General features: G+C 39.9%; 1 protein-coding gene and 1 non-coding gene across 11 annotated transcripts in view; one reads left to right on the top strand and one right to left on the bottom strand.

The window, feature by feature from the left end:
- The window catches only part of inpp4b (inositol polyphosphate-4-phosphatase type II B), a 156,981-nt gene that overhangs the window by 114,664 nt on the left and 21,197 nt on the right, over positions 1–21,120 (bottom strand). For 2 of the 10 annotated variants that reach the window (XM_052127598.1, XM_052127600.1), the window contains exon 1: positions 7,463–7,676. The exons of 5 other annotated variants lie outside the window; for them this stretch is intronic. Coding sequence is in view for 1 of the 5 variants with exons in the window: in XM_052127597.1 (XP_051983557.1) it covers positions 10,884–10,895 (12 nt within the window). In the remaining 4 variants the exon portion in view is untranslated. Of the gene's footprint in view, positions 1–3,079; positions 3,103–7,462; positions 7,677–10,883; positions 11,025–21,120 lie in introns of those variants that run through there. 3 more of the 10 variants (XM_052127597.1, XM_052127601.1, XM_052127599.1) reach the window with 3 other exon arrangements.
- Positions 13,557–13,718, top strand: LOC127644476 (U1 spliceosomal RNA). The gene has a single exon (XR_007970661.1). It is a non-coding gene; the product is annotated as a U1 spliceosomal RNA (small nuclear RNA).

Raw genomic sequence — 21,120 nt, forward strand, 5'->3', positions numbered from 1 at the left:
ACTGGAAATACTCCATGTGTATTGTGTACACTACATATAATCTATATATGCACAGGTACACTCTGAATACTGTGTTTTATAAGTGGGCAACTCGACAAGTGCCTTGCAAGTCTGCAAATCCTCCACAGATACTTTATAGATACTCAACGTGTATTCAAAAAGCACGCTACTACAAGCACTCATACACTCTAGCTACGGTACACTCAAATACAAATACTTTATATATAGTCCGCAATTACTCTACAAATACTCTCCGTTTTCTGACGTGCACTCTACATACTGTTCACTCTACAGTACTCCAAGAAGAAAACTCCACAAAACACTCTACAAGCGCTACAGACACTCAACAGAGTCTGCAAATAAGCCACATGTATTTGACAAACACTCTACATATAGTGTGCAAATACTCTGCAAACGCTCTAAATTAGGGCTGGGTGATATGACGATATACACTGATGAGCGAAAACATTATGCCCACCTGCTTAATATGCTGTTGGTCCTTAGAGTGCCGCCAAAACAGCGGTGACCCGACAAGGCGTGGACTCTACAAGACCCTTGAAGGTATCCTGTGGTATCTGGCACCAGATACTTCAAGTCCTGTAAGTTGCGAGGTGGAGCCTGGATTGGACGTACTGGTCTAGCACATCCCACAGACTATTGAGATCTGGAGAATTTGGAGGTCAGGGCAACCTCTTGAACGGTTCATCGTGTTCCTCAAACCATTCCCGAAAAATGTGTGCCGTGTGGATCGGTGCATTCTCCTGCTGAAAAAGGCCACTGCCATCAGGGGATACCAGTGCCATGAAGGGGTGTACCTGGTCTGCAACTATGTATAGGTAGGTGGCACATGTCAAATTGACGTCCACATGAATGGCCGGACCACATTGCCCAGAGCTTCACACTCCCTCCACCGACTTGTCGTCTTCCCACAGTGTATTTGGTGCCATCACTTCTCCAAGTAAATGGCACACAAGTACACGGCCGTCCACGTGATGTAAAACAAAATGCAACTCATCTAACCAGGTGACCTTCTCCCACTGCTCTAATGTCCAGTCCTGACGATCGCATGCCCATTGTAGGTGCATTCGAAGGTGGACAGGGGTCATCATGGGCACTCAGACCAGCCTGCGGCTAAGCAGTCCCATATGCAGCAAGGTGCGTTGCACTGTGTATTGTAACACATTCCTCACGTAACCATCTTTAAAATTTTCTGTGACTTGTGCCATAGTAGACCTTCTGTCATTTCAGACCAGTGGGATAACCTTTGTTGCCCTTGCGCATCGATGAGCCTTGGGTGCCTAACACCCTGTCATCGGTTTGTGGTTTTTCCCTCCTAGGACCACTAAGTACTGTCGGTAGGTACTCACCCCTGCTGACAGGGAGCACCACACAATCCTTGCCATTTCAGAGATTCTCTGACCCAGTCGTCTGGCCATTACAATTTGGCCCTTGTGAAAGTCGCTCAGGTCTTTACTCCTGCCCATTTCTACTGCATTCAACATCGACTACGAGAACTGATTGTTCGCTTACCATCAACATTATTCGCATCACCTGCGAGTGGTCTTAATGTGTTGGCTCATCAGTGTATATCGTGGCGATCGATAAAGGTTTAGCTACATCATATATATCACGATTGGTAAATATCCATGTGTGGGTCGTTGGCGTATCTATTAGTGGGCGGGCTTCACATGAGACTAAATGAATTGAAGAAACATGACATGTTTTTTATGGCATTACAAATTTTAAAGAAACTCAGCAAATTAAAATAAATTCATCACTCGTTCAGCCCTTCATAAGCGCTGAATATGCTTCTCATCTGACACGCGCATCTGTTTCATGTAATTGTCACATGCGGTGCATGCAAGTCCAGCAGGCTACCATATATTTGTGCTTCAGAGATAGGAGAGCTACTCTTGATATCACAGCGCAGACCACAAAGCTTACGTGACCCATCAACTTTATTACCTTAAAGCGTTATCGAGGAAGTCAAACATCTCAAACAGTCTATGCTAACCACCAGTGATGAGGAAAACATCTACAACTGTGTCATGCCTAAATAAAGGGTTTTTAGACTAATCATCACCCTTACTAAAATTCGGTTTGAATGATGTTAAATATTAGAAAACAAACCGGTCATGTTTTTCTTCAGATATTCATATATTCTCATTTAAAGACTATGTTTATTTTAGTTGGATATTTTTTTTTACTTCTGTATTATTTTCTTTGTTGCATTGCTTTGTGAAGATATTGAGCTTCTTGAGGAAAGTTCGCAAAACAATAATAACATTGGTCAATCAAAAATGGGGCATAACGTGAAACTTCACATTATGGTTTGGTTGATTTAAAAACAAGTTTGTCAAGTTCCAAATAAAGAGAACATCATGTAAGAGAAGGTAGTTCTCATTTATTAAGTATTTAATTCACTGACTGGATTATCCAAAAATAGACATTTTATTGGTTTTCCAGAAAAAATGCACTACGTTGTGATATATATATATCATTATTGCAATATAAATTACTCATATCGTGATTAGTCTGGTCAATTTGCCCACCCATACTCTACATGTATTCAACAAGCAATCTACATACCGTACATTCATCAAATACTCTATAACTCAATAAACCATCTACAACAGACACTCTGCATACTCTAATAGCCCTGACAGCACACATACATTTGCTCATCTGCAATACGTCTATAAGACATTTCCTCTCAGATGTCAATAAGACATTCATCAGATGTATTGCAGATGTTTCAGCCGTGTAAATCTGATCTTTTTAAGACGTTTAGTAGATGTTAATTAGCTATAGATAGATACACTACATCTACATGTATTTGACAAGCACTCTACTTACTCTACAAATACTCTATAGGTAGGCTAGGCTACTATACACAATACTCTTAGAGTGCTAAAAACAATCTACATACACTATACACCTGATATATATTCAGTGTCTAAACTACATGTACTCAAAAAGCACTCTGAATCCACATATTATATACAGTACAAAAAAACACTCTACAAATACTCTGCATAGCGGATTCACCATGACCATTTGCATTTTCATACAAACTCACAAAAGGTGTGAAATCTTGATAGCAAACCACCTTCTTTCTTCCCCCTAGTTTTCGTCCCGAAGCTCCTCAGGCAGACTCAAGAAGGAGCAGCAGACATCACCTCAGAAACCAGTCTATGTCTCAGGATGAGTCACATGCTACAGCACTTTTTTCTCTTGTACTTTTCCAACAATTGGTGGAGGGATTTTCTGCATTTAAAGGGCATCCTCTGCACTGACCTCCTCTACACCAACACTTCCTTCCTCAGCGCTCTCTTGCTAATATATCAGCTTCTCTCCTGCATTTGCATGATAACACAAACACACACACACACACACACACACACATAATCGTGCATATTATACGCAATACATTTAGATTACAAAATACAAAAGGCATAAATGTGCGCAAACTAAAAGGGATAGTTCACCCAAAAATGAAAATTCTCTCATCATTTACTCACCCTCATGCCATCCCAGATGTGTACGCCCTTCTTTATTCTGCTGAACAGAAACAAAGAGTTTTAGAAGAATATTTAAGCTCTGTTGGTCCATTCAATGGAAGTGAATGGTGACCAGGCCTTTATAGCTCCATAAATCACATAAAGTTGAGAAACATACTGTGGGTGAGAAACAGATCTATATATATATATATATATTTTTTTTATATATATAAATCTGCACTTTCACTTAACATTTGAAAGTCATATGTGGTGCCTGTTTAGTTTCACTTTCACATCTGAAAGTGAAAGTGTAGATTTAGAGTAAAAAAAGGATTTAAATATTGATCTGTCTCTCAACCACACTTATCATATAGCTTTTGAAGACATGCATTTAATCACTGGAGTCTTATGGATTACTTGGATGTTTCCTTTATGTGATTTTTGGAGCTACATAGGTCTGGTCACCATTGACTTGCATTTTAAAGACCTACAGAGCTGAAATATTCTTCTAAAAATCTTCATTTGTGTTCAGCAGAAGAAAGACAGTCACACACATCTGGGATGGCATAAGGGTGAGTAAATGTTGAGAGAATTTTCATTTTGTTGGTGAACTATCCCTTTAATTATACACAGGCAAAAAAATGAAAACAGGTTTTTCAAGCTTTCATACTACATGCATGGTTACAATCAAATGCATACAAACACAAAAAGAGAGGAAACACAGAAACACCTCTTCACCAAAAGCTTTATAGTTTATGGTCAAGAGGACAAACAGGAAAATCTGCAAAAATCGGCTCTTGTTATTAAAGCAGAAAAACTTAATGAAACTCGATATGCAATTGCTGAAGGAAATGCCAGTGATTGTAAGGCAGAATGAAAGAATAGTCCTAATGTTTAAGGTTGCAGGCTCTGGTTCTGCATAAATGCTGCATCAGAGTCACTTTGCCACTGTAATGACCATCAGTATGCGTTTAGTTGTCCGTCGGCTGCTCACAAGAATCACTGTTTATGTAAGGGGATGTTTACACCAAACAGTTTTTTGCATCCATCTGCATTTTTGAAATTACTTTTCTATGCACCAAGTCTAGCCTTTTCAGTGCAAGACTGCTTTCGATCTGAATGGCGCCTAAGGCCAGACACACACAATGCAAACACTTCTCACAACTCTGCTACATTTCCCGCACTATCAACATTGTGCTATTTCTGACTTTATAACTTTGTTGCTTCTACGATAATTTTTCTCTTAAGGGTCAACTACAATATTGGCAGAGCAACAGTTTGTAAACTGTTTACATGTTTACAGCTAACTGAATAATAAAATCCGGTTCAATGGCACAGACATTTGAAGGTAACTCTTGCGCCCCCTACCGAGGATTGTTACCGCCACAGTACATCTACGCGCGTTGACTATGTACATTAGAACCGAACACTTGCAATACACCGGCCAAGCATCTGTGTACTTGTGTAAAGTATGTTTCTGGCCTAGAGGCAGCAAAATGGATAAAGGTGCACTCAGTAATTTTTTCCTCATTGAAAAGTTTTAACTACAAATTGTAAATATGCAATATATTGCAAATCATGAGTACTCGCATTAAAATGAGGACTCCAGTCATATCAGTAAGCTTAAAAAAATTGTTTTATTCTCCATGGTGAGAGTCTGCACATGTTTGAATCACAGGACCAGCCGAATACTACGCACTTGATCTCAGTAACCGTCCTGTTATTGGACACTCTCACTCATTGATTAAAGTCATCATGGCTGATTGTGAATACTAAATGTCTACAATGGCACCTGAAACTGAAAACTATTGATTTTAAATGATGCTGCATCCAAGCCACTAGGTGTCAGTGTCAGTACAAGATGACACACAGACAAAAGTTACTGAATGCACCTTTACATATAAGGAAGACAAGACCAATCATAAGTCGGTATGCTATAAATAACATGGAAGTCTGGCTAAAGGCTCAACATTATGTCGCAATCTCAATTGGAGATTTTCAACCTATTTTCAAAGTATTTGTAACTTTTGCTACAAAACGTTTCAATGGAGACAGTACTTTAAGCAGTTCTAGCTAAATTAATGGGAGACGTTTATCACTTAGTCCACATTTACATGAATACATTTGTTTGAAAAATGTGTTATCTAACGTATTGTTAACCAAAGTATGCGGTCATGGAGAGCGTTTTAGAAACACTGTTTTCAATGGAGGAAAACGCCGTTTCAGTGTGAACATGAGGCATTTAACATAGTGAAATTACTTTCAAAATGTGGCCTTAAGGCCAAGGTATAGTTTAGTTTTTTTTTTTTTTTTGCTCCATATCGGATTGTTTCCGGTCGCTTATATTCCTCTTGACCGTTACCGTACGTTCACACCAGAGGCGGCGAGAGCGTCAAATCGACCGGAAGTCATTCATTTTCAATGACAGCCAGTGTGTCTCGGCGGCAAGAAGCGGCGCGGCGAGTCTTGGGCGGCGTGGGCGTCAGATGGAAGTTCAAGTGCAGTCAACATTATGGTAATGAGCTGTGACGCGGTTCGGCGGCAACCTATTGGAATATAGAAGTTCCCACCAAACATTCGTTCCGAAGATAAAATGGAGAAACGAATTATTGCCGTGACGGGTTTCCCTGTAATATATGACCAAGACCACAGTTATTATTACAAATGTATTTTATTTTGATAACAAACAACTATAATTTTAATTACTTTCTGCCATCGATCGATTTCTTATTTTCACATTTTAAAGAGTCCATGAGGATAGACGCTACTTTTGATAGGTCGGCAAAAAGTAAATGGTGGACATGTCTAGATGTTTAAATTGCGGCCCCTTTAAATATAGTTCACAATACAAAGCATTCTGAACAAACGTTGCCGCCTATTTCAACTACGTCAGAGCGTCCACGAGCGTCGAAGGCAGGGCAGCCAGAGCGAATTTTGACGCTCTCGCCGCTTCTGGTGTGAACGTACTGTCAATGAACGCTACAACATTCGACGCATGCGCACTGCGACTGCTTTGTGACACTCTTTTAGTCCAGTCAACGACATGCGCATGCGCTGACGATGTGGACAGATGAAGACTGTGCGCGTGTCGGGAATATCTTGGCCCCGCGCGGACAGTCCGCCCAGATGACGAAGTTTGCATCACACAAACTGTGCGCGTTCCGATCAGCAATGCCGACAACCAAAGTATACTTTGGCTTTTAGAGTAAGGGGTTTAGAACCAACCCTAAAAACAATGTTCAACAAATATCATTACAATGCCGCCTTGCAAACACTGTAAAACACGAGTGGAGAGACAAGAGGGAGATAATGAGATGAGATAAGTGAGGTTGGCCTGATATTCATAATGGATTATAATCACTTACTGTATGTTCTCTCTCTCTGTCATATCAGTGGCCTAAAAACAAACTTCTGGTTGTGCCCTCCCACTTGTCACCAGAGGAAGTGTGTGTTCAAAGCATTATGCCACCACACACACACACAATCACACAGAATCTCACGTTTACTTTGCACCCTAAATGAGTGTATACTACATACTTCCTTTTTTACATTAAATATTTAGAATTATAATAGATTTCCCCTATTGTTTTGTTTATTTAGAATAATAATTAAAAAAAAAATGTATTTGCTTTATTAGTTAATTGGTTATCCAATAAAGGTACTGTCAGATGGATAATTTTGCACACAAACTATAGATAAGCAAACACACACACACATACTTTCCAAAGACAGCACATCTGACTCTGTGCATCCTACACCACAAACTGAAACAAACACATATTTCCTACACTGCTCACCAATACAAACAGATTGCAAGGTCCAGCAGTCCTGCCCTCCTGTAAGTTTGAGTCATTTGACTTTGGGTAGGAGAGAATTCGCTACAGTTTCATGCGTGTTTGCACCAACAGACACACACACTTAACAATTCTCACTGTATGTTGACGTCCTGCAAGCAGACTCACTTGTACAGAGTAGCGCGCAGAGATCCAGAGAGGACGCGTCCTAACAGCGCGGTGTCGCGGGGCAAAACTGCCTCACAGAGCTGATGTGCGCGAGCGGCATAACCTCCTAATGAGCCGCGCTCTCGTACATGTGCAGCCGCCTTCACTTCTGTGCAAACCAGACCGGGTAAACAAACATACACGAGCGCGCGCACACACTGGCGGAAGATGCAGAGACACGCGCAGGAATGCAACCTGACTGACTGACTGAAGAAACCTCTGCGGATCTGAGCCAATGCCAAAGAGAGAGAGAGAGAGAGAGAGAGAGAGAGAGAGAGACTGAAAGCTGGCGAGTGAAACAGTAACAGGGGTCTGTGACTACTGGAATTAACGCGGTTTACATATACACTAACACACACAAACAGACACAGATGGTGTGTAAGCGTGAGTCATGTGTGGTCGAGTGTATGCTTTGCTCTACATTTGGAGGTTTTAGAGTTTTGCAGGGTTATAGCAAATTCTCACACACACACACACACACACACACACACACACACACACACACACACACACACACACACACACACACTCACACATGTTGTGTTTTCATGTTTTATGGGGACTTTCCATAGACATAATGGTTTTCATACTGTACAAACTATATATTCTATCCCTTAACCCTAACACAACCCCTAAACCTAACCCTCACAGAAAACTTTCTGCATTTTTACATTTTCAAAAAACATCATTTAGTATGATTTATAAGCTGTTTTCCTCATGGGGACAGAAAAAATGTCCCCACAACGTCAACATTTTTGGGTTTATGGGGACATTTGGTCCCCACAATGTGATAAATACACGCTCACTCACTCACACACACACACACACACACACACACACACACACACACACACACACACACACACATACTTACCTGTGTGCTATATAAAAGGGGTTATATTGTCTATACAAATATTTTGTCTGATTAAGCTAACTTCTGGGGACAATTTTGTCCCCAAAGTATTAGGGCTGGATATTGACATAGATTTCCTGATTTGATTCGATTCAAATCCACAAGCTCTTGATTCATTTGGATTCTGATTTCGATACAATTTGATTAAACTCTGATTCATAAGCTCTCGATTCGATTCCAATATTTATACCATTTGATTCAATTCTGATTCACAAACTCTCGATTCGATTCCAATATTTATACTATGTGATTCAATTCTGATTCACAAACTCTCGATTCGATTCCAATATTTATACTATTTGATTCAATTCTGAATCACAAACTCTCGATTCAATTCCAATATTATACTATTTGATTAAATTCTGATTCACAAACTCTCGATTCGATTCCAATATTTATACCATTTGATTCAATTCTGAATCACAAACTCTCAATTCCAATATTTATACCATTTGATTCAATTCTGAATCACAAACTCGAGTCGATTCCAATATTATACTATTTGATTCAATTCTGAATCACAAACTCTCGATTCGATTCCAATATTATACTATTTGATTCAATTCTGATTCACAAACTCTCGATTCGATTCCAATATTATACTATTTGATTCAATTCTGATTCACAAACTCTCGATTCGATTCCAATATTTATACCATTTGATTCAATTCTGAATCACAAACTCTCAATTCCAATATTTATACCATTTGATTCAATTCTGAATCACAAACTCGAGTCGATTCCAATATTATACTATTTGATTCAATTCTGAATCACAAACTCTCGATTCGATTCCAATATTATACTATTTGATTCAATTCTGATTCACAAACTCTCAATTCCAATATTTATACCATTTGATTCAATTCTGAATCACAAACTCGTCAATTCCAATATTTATACCATTTGATTCAATTCTGAATCACAAACTCGAGTCGATTCCAATATTATACTATTTGATTCAATTCTGAATCACAAACTCTCAATTCGATTCCAATATTATACTATTTGATTCAATTCTGAATCACAAACTCTCGAGTCGATTCCAATATTATACTATTTGATTCAATTCTGAATCACAAACTCCCGATTCGATTCCAATATTATACTATTTGATTCAATTCTGATTCACAAACTCTCGATTCGATTCCAATATTTATACTATTTGATTCAATTCTGAATCACAAACTCTCGATTCGATTCCAATATTTATACCATTTGATTCAATTCTGATTCACAAACTCTCGATTCGATTCCAACATTTATACTATTTGATTCACAAACTCTCGATTCGATTCCAATATTTATACTATTTGATTCAATTCTGAATCACAAACTCTCGATTCGATTCCAATATTATACTATTTGATTCAATTCTGATTCATAAGCTCTCGATTCGATTCCAGTATTTATACTATTTGATTCAATTCTGATTCACAAATTCTCAATTCGATTCCAATATTTATACTATTTGATTCACAAACTCTCGATTCGATTCCAATATTTATACTATTTGATTCAATTCTGAATCACAAACTCTTGATTCGATTCCAATATTATACTATTTGATTCAATTCTGATTCACAAACTCTCAATTCGATTCCAATATTTATACTATTTGATTCACAAACTCTCGATTCAATTCCAATATTTATACTATTTGATTCCATTCTGATTCACAAACTCTCAATTCGATTCCAATATTTATACCATTTGATTCAATTCAAAAGTTTTTGATTGCTGTTTACAGAGTCTAGTGAGATATATCAGGACACTTATTTCATTAATATCTTTCAGGGTGTAGGAACATGTTTGCGTACCTTTCCATTAAAAAAATCACTTACAGCACCATTAAGCAGAGTGAGCTCAGGACATTGTGTTGAGCCCCACGTTTCAGAACATATATTCCGGAGGCAGAGGGACAAATAAAATGGCATAATATGAAGGGATTGTGCATATTTTAATTCAAGGGTGTAATAAAAGATTACAGGCTTGTTCGTTTCACCAGTTCTGTTGTTTTTTTGACAGACTTTTGACAAATGTATTGGAATTTTTGGTCATGATCATAATGTCCTAAATCCCCAAAAAATGAATAATAATCTTCCTAAAAAAAATAGCCTTATTTCCTATTTTTGTTTTTGGGTTAAATGTGACCCGGACATGTTCCTGACAGGTTTCATGAGATTAACCCAAAGAGCTTTGAATAATTAAACGATTACATCACTGTTAATCTTGCGAAATTAAACAACTTCTCTATGCACCGCAACAATGGAACATTGTAAGTCGTTTCTTTTAAAGGTTTACTTCAATAGATGAATAACTGAGAAACGGAGAAATTCAAAAAACACATCCCACCAAGCACTCAATTACGAAAAGTATGACTAGAGTCAATATATATATATACATATGACAAAATGGTTCATCGAAAGTATTACAGCACAAATCCAACCAGAGTAAAGAGTCACCTACCAGCTTGAACATCAAACCCAACAATGCACTTTAACTTCCTAAAACAGCAACAGGCCTTTGTGACAAAGTGTCAAATGGTAAATCTGTCCAATCTACTTACTGAACACAACCTAGTCAACAGTGTTAACACATGTACTGCAGTTGAGAGTCATTCCACAACATGCCCATGCTTGCACCAAACGAGCACATGACTACTAGAAGCCAACTTGTGCAGCAGAATTGAGCAATTGGCTCCCTTTCAATTCATGAGTTGGAATTTGATTTGAACTCACCACGCCCCACACAACTTTGAAAAGGAATGACAGGAAGATGAATTTTGCATTATAATCAAATCATTAATTTGGACAAATATGGCTATTTATACTCTGATGCATGGAATGCATATTTTCTTCATTAGCCTAATTGGAATTCATTCTCTCAAAACAATTACCATAGCGATCAAAACTATTTACATTTCTGTTTATGATGTTTAAAAAAGATTTATATTTTGCCAACGAAATGTCCAGATCATTTAAAAAAAAAATCTCTATCGACTTATATTGATCAAAATTTGGGGTTTAAAATATAAGAGATTTCTGGGAAATTAAGTGTTTTTCCACAAAAAATATATATGATATATATATAAATATATATCTCCATCCATCCATCTTCAACCGCTTATCCGAAGTCGGGTCGCGGGGGCAGCCTCTCCAGCAGGGGGCCCCCAACTTCCCTATCGCGAGCCACATTAACCAGCTCTGACTGGGGGACCCCGAGGCGTTCCCAGGCCAGTGTGGAGATGTAATCTCTCCACCTAGTCCTGGGTCTTCCCCGAGGCCTCCTCCCAGCTGGACGTGCCTGAAACAGGCGGCAAGGGGGCATCCTTACCAGATGCCCAAACCACCTCAACTGACTCCTTTCGATGCAAAGGAGCAGCGGCTCTACTCCGAGCTCCTCACGGATGACTGAGCTCCTCACCCCATCTCTAAGGGAGAAGCCCGCCACCCTTCTGAGGAAGCTCATTTCGGCCGCTTGTACCTGTGACCTAGTTCTTTCGGTCATGACCCAGCCTTCATGACCATAGGTGAGGGTAGGAACAAAAATTGACCGGTAGATCGAGAGCTTTGCCTTCCGGCTCAGCTCTCTTTTCGTGACAACGGTGCGATAGAGCGAGTGCAATACCGCCCCCGCTGCCCCAATTCTCCGGCCGACCTCCTGCTCCATTGTCCCGTCACTCGTGAACAAGACCCCGAGGTACTTGAACTCCTTCACTTGGGGCAATACCGCCTTCCCTACCTGGAGTACGCACTCCATCGGTTTCCGAATATATATCTAAAATATGTAAATGTATTGGCAAAAATATATATGTATTTATTATATATAATACTATTTATTACATATATTTATTAATAATAAATATATTTAATCCAGAACATTTTATATATATATATATATATATATATATATATATATATATATATATATATATATATATATATATAATGTATGTACACCGATCAGTCACAACATTAAGAACACCTGCCTAATATTGTGTAGGTCCCTCTCGTGCCACCAAAACAGCGCCATCCTGCTATTCAGAGATGATATTCTTCTCACCACAATTGTACAGAGTGGTTATCTGAGTTACTGTAGACTTTGTCAGTTCAAACCAGTCTGGCCATTCTGTTCCTAATAAAGTGCTCGGTTAATATATATAGCTTAAAGACAAGCTGTTTTTCTTTTGTTCCTTTTGTTGGCATATTTTCGATTGAAACAGGAACTTTGGACGGGACTTGAGAAATAGTCAATAGGATTTAATTACATTCAAAGCTATGTTAGCTACTTGCTAGACAAAATCTGGACTGGACGTTTATTGCGACATCAGTATTTTTGCTCTGTTTTCCTGGAATTGAAACCCTACATTTTAAATCCAGTATTTCTGCTAAAAGTACATTTTGTCAGTGTTTAGGAGTACACTAGCATTTACAGTAAATGGTAGTTGGGTTGTTTCTGCTCAGGTGGATAAAAGTTCTGCCCCAAAGAATTAAGTTTTACTCAGCAAGAACAAAAATGACAGGGATCATTATTGAGGGTTCTTATCTCACGCCCTCATACCTCATCCATTTCCTACCCCAAACATGATCTCACATTGTGCATCACAGAAACGTTTTGCTGTATTAGATGCTTTCAATCAAGTAGTTTGATAAGTGCAGTTTCACAAGTACAACTCCTCCCCCATTCTTGGTCTTCCTGTCTCTTTGAAGCACATGTAGGTGGGCGGCTGTAGATAAAAATGACAATAACATAAAGATTTTCACATTTATCAAACAGAGCACATGCTAAAGTTTCGACACACTCCACTCGAGTAGAAATCGTATCTGGCCTAGCAACATCAATGGGTTTGCATCCGGCCAGTCGATTGCATTTTCTTCAGTAGTAACTCTGTGATACAATAAGTTTTGACTTTGAAGACATTAAACACAAGGTCGTTCAGTACACTCAAAATTGCACTCATACACTTGAATGGATGCACTTCAAATAACACACAGCAGCAGTGCGGTTGATGCTGGCCAGGGCAGGGGCATTACAATCAAACATCACGGTGCTTCTATCTGACAGGTAGGAAGTCCAGATAAGGAAGTGGTTGTAAATGTGTGTACATTGTAGTCTGATGTGTGAGTGGCTTTGTTCTACATACTTACCTGGTAGGGGAGACACTATGATCATGAAGGTGGTTCACCCAGGGCGAGGCGAGGCCATTGTACTTCGGCTGTGCTGACGCTTGCGAATTCCACAAATGTGGAAATCTCAACTGCATTATTAGGGACAGTGGTGGCGCAGTGGTTGAGGCTCTGGGTTACTGACCACAGGGTGGCGCCAAAAGTGAGTTGTATTTCTAGTTGTAAATGAAGTAGTACAGCCAACAGGAATGCATATGTTATCAACCATACACCCAAACCCTAAACCTCATCGTTAGAGGATTACAAATGTAATATTAAAGGGAAAATGCATCCTCTGAATTGTGCTCAACATTGTTTATGTGAACGCAATTACTTCCTTGTTTCCATTGGACTAGAACCTGTGTCTCCAAAGCTGCTCGTGCAACACACTATCAGTAGTGCCACATGAAATGTTAAAAACAATTGAAAAGATGCATTTAGGTCTGATGGTTGATGATGATTTTCCATGTGATCATGTTGGTAGTGCATGGGACACTTGACTCTAGGGCTGCAAATAACAGTTATATAGATAATCAATTATTTCTTTGGTTAACACACAGATGCATGGGTCAGAGGTGTGCCTATAATTCCAAAAAATGGATGAGGTACAGAGGGTGACAGGGCTGGACTGGTAATCTGGCATACCGGGCATTTTCCTGGTTGGCCAACGCACTTTGGGGCCGATCAGGGGTGGACTGGCCATCGGGAGAACTGAGCGGGCCTGAGGGTCGGCCGCGAAATGTGGCCAATGGGCCGCGATAAGCTAAAATGAGCCGCCGCGATATGCAGAAAAGGACAGCGAACACCCATCCAATTTGTTGCTTATTTTATTGTTCAGTTGTTGCAGCACAACTCAGCACACAATTGATTGAATCTGACGTTATGATGTTGCTAAAGTCCAAAAAATACTTCGGTCAGACACAAGACGCGCACAGGACGCGTGACGCAACATCAGCAGAGTGCGCGACCACTGAAACCGTGCGGCCATATAATTTTTAACCGCGTGTCTTGAACGCACAGAATGCGCATGGAGTTATTTGCAGTAATTAGTGAGTCCACAAGGTAGCAACACTTACATTTTGAGCTGTTACTGTCACGAACAAGCGATAGAAGATGTCAATGCAGGTAAAAACAACAACAGTGGATGTGCACATCAAGAGCGTGTGTGAGGATGTCTGGTGATGCATTTGTATATCTCGAGTCTGATAATTTTTTAGTTGTCTCTACCTCAAAAGTAACAGAGCAAAAATGAGTTTCAATGATTCAAGCTTATCTCATAGTTTATATGTTCAACCTATTTGGCAAGCGAACAATTTTTAGCCCATTAAGTATGCATAAAACTACCTGTACCAGTGGACAGGGACAAAGTTCTTCTGCTTTAATTGATACTTTAGAGGCATGGCATGTATTATTAGACTTAAATAGTTTCTCTGATGGCCGCATCAAGTGCTCAGCAGAAATGTAAAGCTATGCAACATTATTTTCTTGGTTTTTGTAGTCTTGCACCACCAGAATTTGACTACCAGAATTAAGTCTGGTCAAGAACCGCCCACTTTTTTAGCGCAAAGACGAGTTTGGTGTGAAGAGCCCCAAACTTTGAGACCATTGTCAAAGAACCGGAAGTTGCATAAAATGAGCCAGACAGATTGTAGCTTGTGATTTTGGAAAGAGCTGGCATTGCTAGTGTGCACAGGGACAGATTATGACTTGCAAAGGCCCGGGGGCCAATTATCTCCAAGGGCCCGCCTCCAAAAGTTGTTGACTGGTTAGTTTTCATTGTTGATGAGTTTCTGAGCGTGGAGATCGCCAAACTGGATCGCACAACCTTAAAGACCAGGGCCCCCCCTCCAGGCAGCCAAGGGCCCCTGGTTGTCAAGGGCCCCTGGGCACTGGCCGCATTGGCCTGGTCAGTAATCCATCCCCGAGTGTTCAATATCCTTTAGTAGTACTCCAAGCGATCATGGAGTGAGAGGCAAGGCCGGTGACTTAACAAAACAGCTCGCTGACTGACATCGCTGACTAAAATTAACGTTGTCAAATCAACTGGCTCATAACACCTAAAAATGGTCTTTTGTCTCCACCTGCGAACACAAGCGGAGTGATACAAACACTGGAGTGTCCGAGTGCTGATAGTGTGAGACATCAGCGCTCTTGGAACGTCTCTCATCCAATCAGATTCGAGGACTGAACTAGCTGTTGTATAAAATCAATTACCAACTTCAGAGCGCACAGTAGGTCTGTCTTTAAATGTTTATTAGTTATCTTTAAAAATCGATTGTCCTTTGGAGAAAATGAATTTGAGATTTACAGTTCTTTTACAGACAATCATCACTCTAGTAATGTTGGGTACGAGAGGAATAATTTCTTGCCTTGTCTTGGTAGTTTTCATATGATTTACATGCAATGCAGAATGCAAGACTACTATGAATTCCAACATGCTTCTGTGTGGGCTCTTTGAGTTCTTCCCATGTCCGTATAATTTTACCCACAAGCCTTGTCATGGTGGCGCGGCACTTTTATGACTGTGACAGACTTCAAGAGAGGGTAAAAAAGCAGATGTCGAAAATGCTGCCTCTCAGTAACTCTCGTCTGCACGTAAATTAAAGCAGCTGCTTTATTTTATTTGAGTGCTACATTTGTCTAGCGACCAGCCAGCCAAGCTTACTCTAGTTCTGGTGCTCTGCCACATTCCACTGCTATAAAATTCAAGAAGCAGACATCCAAATCGCTTTTAATATTCAGTGCTGTATAAAACCCTTTGACCATCTACAATGGCACTGTATTAACAATCCAATTCATCACTTTTCACCTCTAAAAATTCATGGGGACGATTTTCACTGCCCGTTTAGTGCTAAATACTCATCCTACGCTGTCATTATTTACTCACCCTTGAGTTCCAAACACATATGCAGTTACATATTCTCTGGAACACAAAAGGAGAAGAACCTATAGCAGTTTCTCATTGTAACCATGGACTGTCAAGCTTAAAAAAGACAAAAAATGGTTAAAAGCGCCATAAAAGTAGTGCGTGCACTCTATCCCAAGTCTTTTGAAGATGTTCAATAGGTTTGTGTGAGAAACAGACCACAATTTAAGTCGTTAAGCTGTGTAATTATTGTTCAAAATTTCTACTTTTATGTTCTTTTTCATCTGGTAAGGATGCCCCCTGGCCACCTCCCTAGGGTGGTGTTTCAGGCACGTCCAGCTGGGAGGAGGCCTCGGGGAAGACCCAGGATTAGGTGGAGAGATTACATCTCCACACTGGCCTGGGAACACCTCGGGTCCCCCAGTCAGAGCTGGTTAATGTGGCTCGGGATAGGGAAGTTTGGGGCCCTCTGATGGAGCAGCTGCCCCCGCGACCCGACTTCGGATAAGCTGGATGGATGGATGGATGGATGGATGGATGTTCTTTTAAAAAAAAAAAAAAAACACCATAAGGTTTGGGAATAGAATAAGAATTGTCAAGATGTCAAGCAAGCATACCCATATTCCCAAACATTTTGCGTCCCTGACAAAATGCAAATAAAAAAAGAGGTGCTTGGATGCACGAAAATCTTCAGCAAACATCTACTGTCAAGGTGAAGGCATGCACAATTGAGACAAAACTCACCACAAGCCCAAACACAAATCACTTCTTTAGCATTCATGAACAAATGTCATGGGGCTGCCAGAGAAATATGATGGAATATAAATGTACGCTACACTTACATGCTTGAGTACACGCAGTGCTAAGCAACTAGCGTCTGTTGTGCCATTTCTTCCCACAGAGCATTCAAATTAAATTAGCATAAACAAATGAGCGTAATGCAGAATATGAGAAATACGTTTTCAGAAACAATTCTCTTTCAATTGAGTTTGAATGTTTAAAAGGACTGTTTTAAAACTCTGGCATGTTTGAAGCTGGAGTGTCACACTAATCAACGCAGTGTGTGGCCTTAATCAGAGTTGGGAAAGTTACTTTTCATGATTTAACAACAAAGCTACACTTTTGAAAAAGTAGTTACTGTAGCTGCACAACAATTTATAGTTTATATAATCTATTTCATTGGTTCTCAACCTTTTAGACTCAAAGGCCCCAAATTTTTGGAAAAAATATTTGAAGGCCCCCCATGTAGGCTATTAGATATTTACATTATAATATAAATCTATTATAAGATATTTCCCAAAAACGTTTGATTTCAGTCATTACATTTTTAGCATTTTCATTAATAATCTATCATATTTTAAATAATTCTAAGAGATCTTGAGGCCCCCCTGGAAGTGTGCTGAGGCCCCCTATTGGGTCCCGACCCCCTGGTTGAGAACCACTGATCTATTTTTCTGGCTCAAAAACATTGTAGGCTTTTGAATGAATGAATGATGCTTGATTAGCGTGATTAGCATTTAGCGATGTAGCATTTTGTTTGCTAACTTGTTGAAAAAATTTTACTTGTTACTGGATATGTTACTGTCCTTAACCAAACAACAACACCAAAAAGTTAAATTAAGTTAATACCCTTGCTAGTTTTTGCCCAACGAATAGTTCATATGGTAATTCTAAGGAATTTATAAAGGAATGTCCTGGTACCGATGTACTTGTGTACTTGTACATCTGACACACGAATGTCATTCTTCGTATAAACATTTGGCGCACAAATTAAAATTATGTTATGTCCTAGTGTGATTATTAAAATGCAAAGGCTGCTAATTAATTAGATAAATATATAATTTGCATGTGCTGCGCACTTCAAAGTGAATGTGTGGAGCCGGTGTTGTGCCGACATAAAGACACAAAGTGCTCATATCTTTTAGAGCTCCTTGGCTCATCCACAGAAAACACCATCACGAGCATCATGCACCCTGTTTGTAGCAGATAACAGTGAGCAGAGCGCTAATTCACTTTGTAGTGCTAGGCACATACAGACTATATATTTATTTAACTATATAGCAGCCTTTAGCAGTTTAATAACCACATTGGGCCACATAGCGACCTGTTTTATTGGAAGTGAAAAGACATCGTCAAAAACTCACGGAAACGCAAAGGCCTTCACAATAAAAGCTTCTGCAAAAATAATAGTTACATTTTATTGTGTGTATGCGGAAAGTTATCTTATCAACGCGCGCATCGCTGATGGCTTTTACGGTTGCACACTGAATGCATTAATATGTACTCTACAATGTGGAATAGCCTTTCTGTGGACCCCCCCTCTACTCCTGGGTATCGGGACACCCCTAAATGTAATGATTCAGGTTATGAATCCTCTTAATGAATCCAGTTCCTTAACGATTCCATTCACGATTCTTTTAGTACTTTTGAGGAAGAATTGTTTGGGAAATACTGTGAAAAATGCTTACTGTATTTAGGGTCTACTGCAGTCTGTTACCAAATAATGATAATTTAATATATTAATAGAACAGATTCTTGCAGAATATCTTAATTAAAAACAGATTTCAGACTTATTAACCAATATATTTTATTCATCAATAATTTTTTTATAAAATATGAATAAATACAACAAAATGTGTATTTTAAAGTACACATTGTAATATGAACATCTAGTCATTAATTACTCTGATTGAAGTCTCACAAGTTGGAAATGGTGAAATTAATGATTTGTAAGTTTTTAATTAGCCAAATTGAATCAGCTTATAAGAGTAATTTGTTCGGGAGGTATGTTCTGCGGTGTAAATTCGGATTTTCGAAAGTCATGAAAATCATTTGGTTCTGGTATTTAAAATAAAATGGAACCTGTTCTGCATAAAATATAAATTATATATATATATTTACTCATTTGGCAGATGCTCTCCTGAAATGAAATTTCAGGAGAGTGCTTTGGTGCCTCTTTGTGTTGGTACAACATGGCGCTGCTCATTAGCCGACCGCAGGCTTCTGGTGGGAACGTAGGTTTTCAGAAATAATTTTAGGAATGCTGGAGCAGACCCAGTGACTGTTTTGTATGCAGCATCAGAGCCTTGAATTTGATACGTGCACCAACCGGCAGCCAGTGGAGAGAGACAAAGAGTGGTGTAACATGTGCTCTCTTAGGCTCATTAAAGACCAGACGTGCTGCTGCATTCTGGATCATTTTCAGGGGTCTAATTGTGCATGTCGGGAGGCCTGCAATGAGAGCGTTACAGTAGTCCAGTCTAGTTATGACAAGTGACTGAACGAGCAGTTGTGTTGCATGTTCAGAGAGGAAGGGTCTTATCTTCCTGATATTGTAGAGTGTAAATCTACATGATCTTGGAGTCTTTGAGATGTGATCTGTGAAATTTTGCTTGTTATCGATGGTTACCCCTAGATTTCTGACTGTTTTGGAAGGCGATACTGTAGTTGAACCCAGCTGCATGGTGATGTTGTGTTCAACAGCAGGGTTGGCTGGAAAGACGAGGAGCTCAGTCTTCGCTGGGTTAAGTTTCAGGTGGTGTTCCTTCATCCAGGCAGAGATGTCTGCAAAACAGGCCGAGATTCGAGCAGTCACCTTGGTGTAATTGGGCTGTAAAAACAAGTAGAGCTCTGTGTCATCGGCATAGCCATGTGCTTTAAAGACGGGTCCCAGTGATGTTGTGTATATAGAGAAGAGAAGTGGCCCAAGCACCTGAGGTACCCCAGTAAGTAGCTGATGTGACTTGGACACAGGGCTGGACTTGGGAAGAGAAATCAGCCCGGGATTTTACATAGCAACTGGCCCAGAACTTATTGAGCGGCGGTGTTTTGTGGTCCATTCTGCATAACGCGATGGCTCATTTTAGCTTCTCGCAGCGCATTCAGCACGTTACACGGCCCAATCGACATTGATCGGCCCCAAAGTGCGTCGGCCCACCGGGAAAATGCCGGTATGCCAGATTACCAGTCCAGCCCTGCTTGGACAACTAACCTTTCCAGGCTAGCTTGAAGGACCTACCTGAGAGATAGGACTTAAACACGCAAAGCTCAGTTCCTGTGATGCCCAGAGTAGAGAGGGTGGACGATAGGATCTGATGATTAACGGTGTCAAAGTCTGCAGAAAGGTCAAGTAAAATCAGGACAGATGATCTGGATCTCAGTGACTCAGTGACAGACAGCAGGGCAGTCTCGGTGGAATGTCAAATTTTGAAGCTTGACTGATTGTCATCCAGCAGCTTGTTCTGTGAGAGATCTGATTGAAAACTGCCCTTTCAAATGTTTTCGCCATGAATGAGATGGAGAGACTGGTCGGTAGTTTTCTGCTTGTGTGGGGTTAAGTTCATGTTTTTTAAGCAGTAGGGTTACTCAAACCTGCTTAAATATAGTGGGGGAAATGCCTGTAAGCAGAGATGTGTTAATTATGGGTGTGAGTGCAGGTATGATGGCTGGAGAGATGGCTTGGTGAAGGTGGGAAGGAATGGGGTCAAAGGGACAGGTGGAGGGGTGGTTGGAGAGGAGTTTAGAGACCTCAGTGTCAGTCAGAGGAGAGAACATAGAAGAGCTGCATATAGGAGGGGGTGTTTGAGAGGGTATGGTGCTGAGAATGTATTACTGATGGCTGTAACCTTATTAGCAAAAAATGTGATGAAGACATCTGCTGTCAGTGAGGTGT

The sequence above is a fragment of the Xyrauchen texanus genome, chromosome 5 (genome assembly GCF_025860055.1).
Source record: "Xyrauchen texanus isolate HMW12.3.18 chromosome 5, RBS_HiC_50CHRs, whole genome shotgun sequence".
In the NCBI taxonomy this organism is placed as follows: Eukaryota; Metazoa; Chordata; class Actinopteri; order Cypriniformes; family Catostomidae; genus Xyrauchen; species Xyrauchen texanus.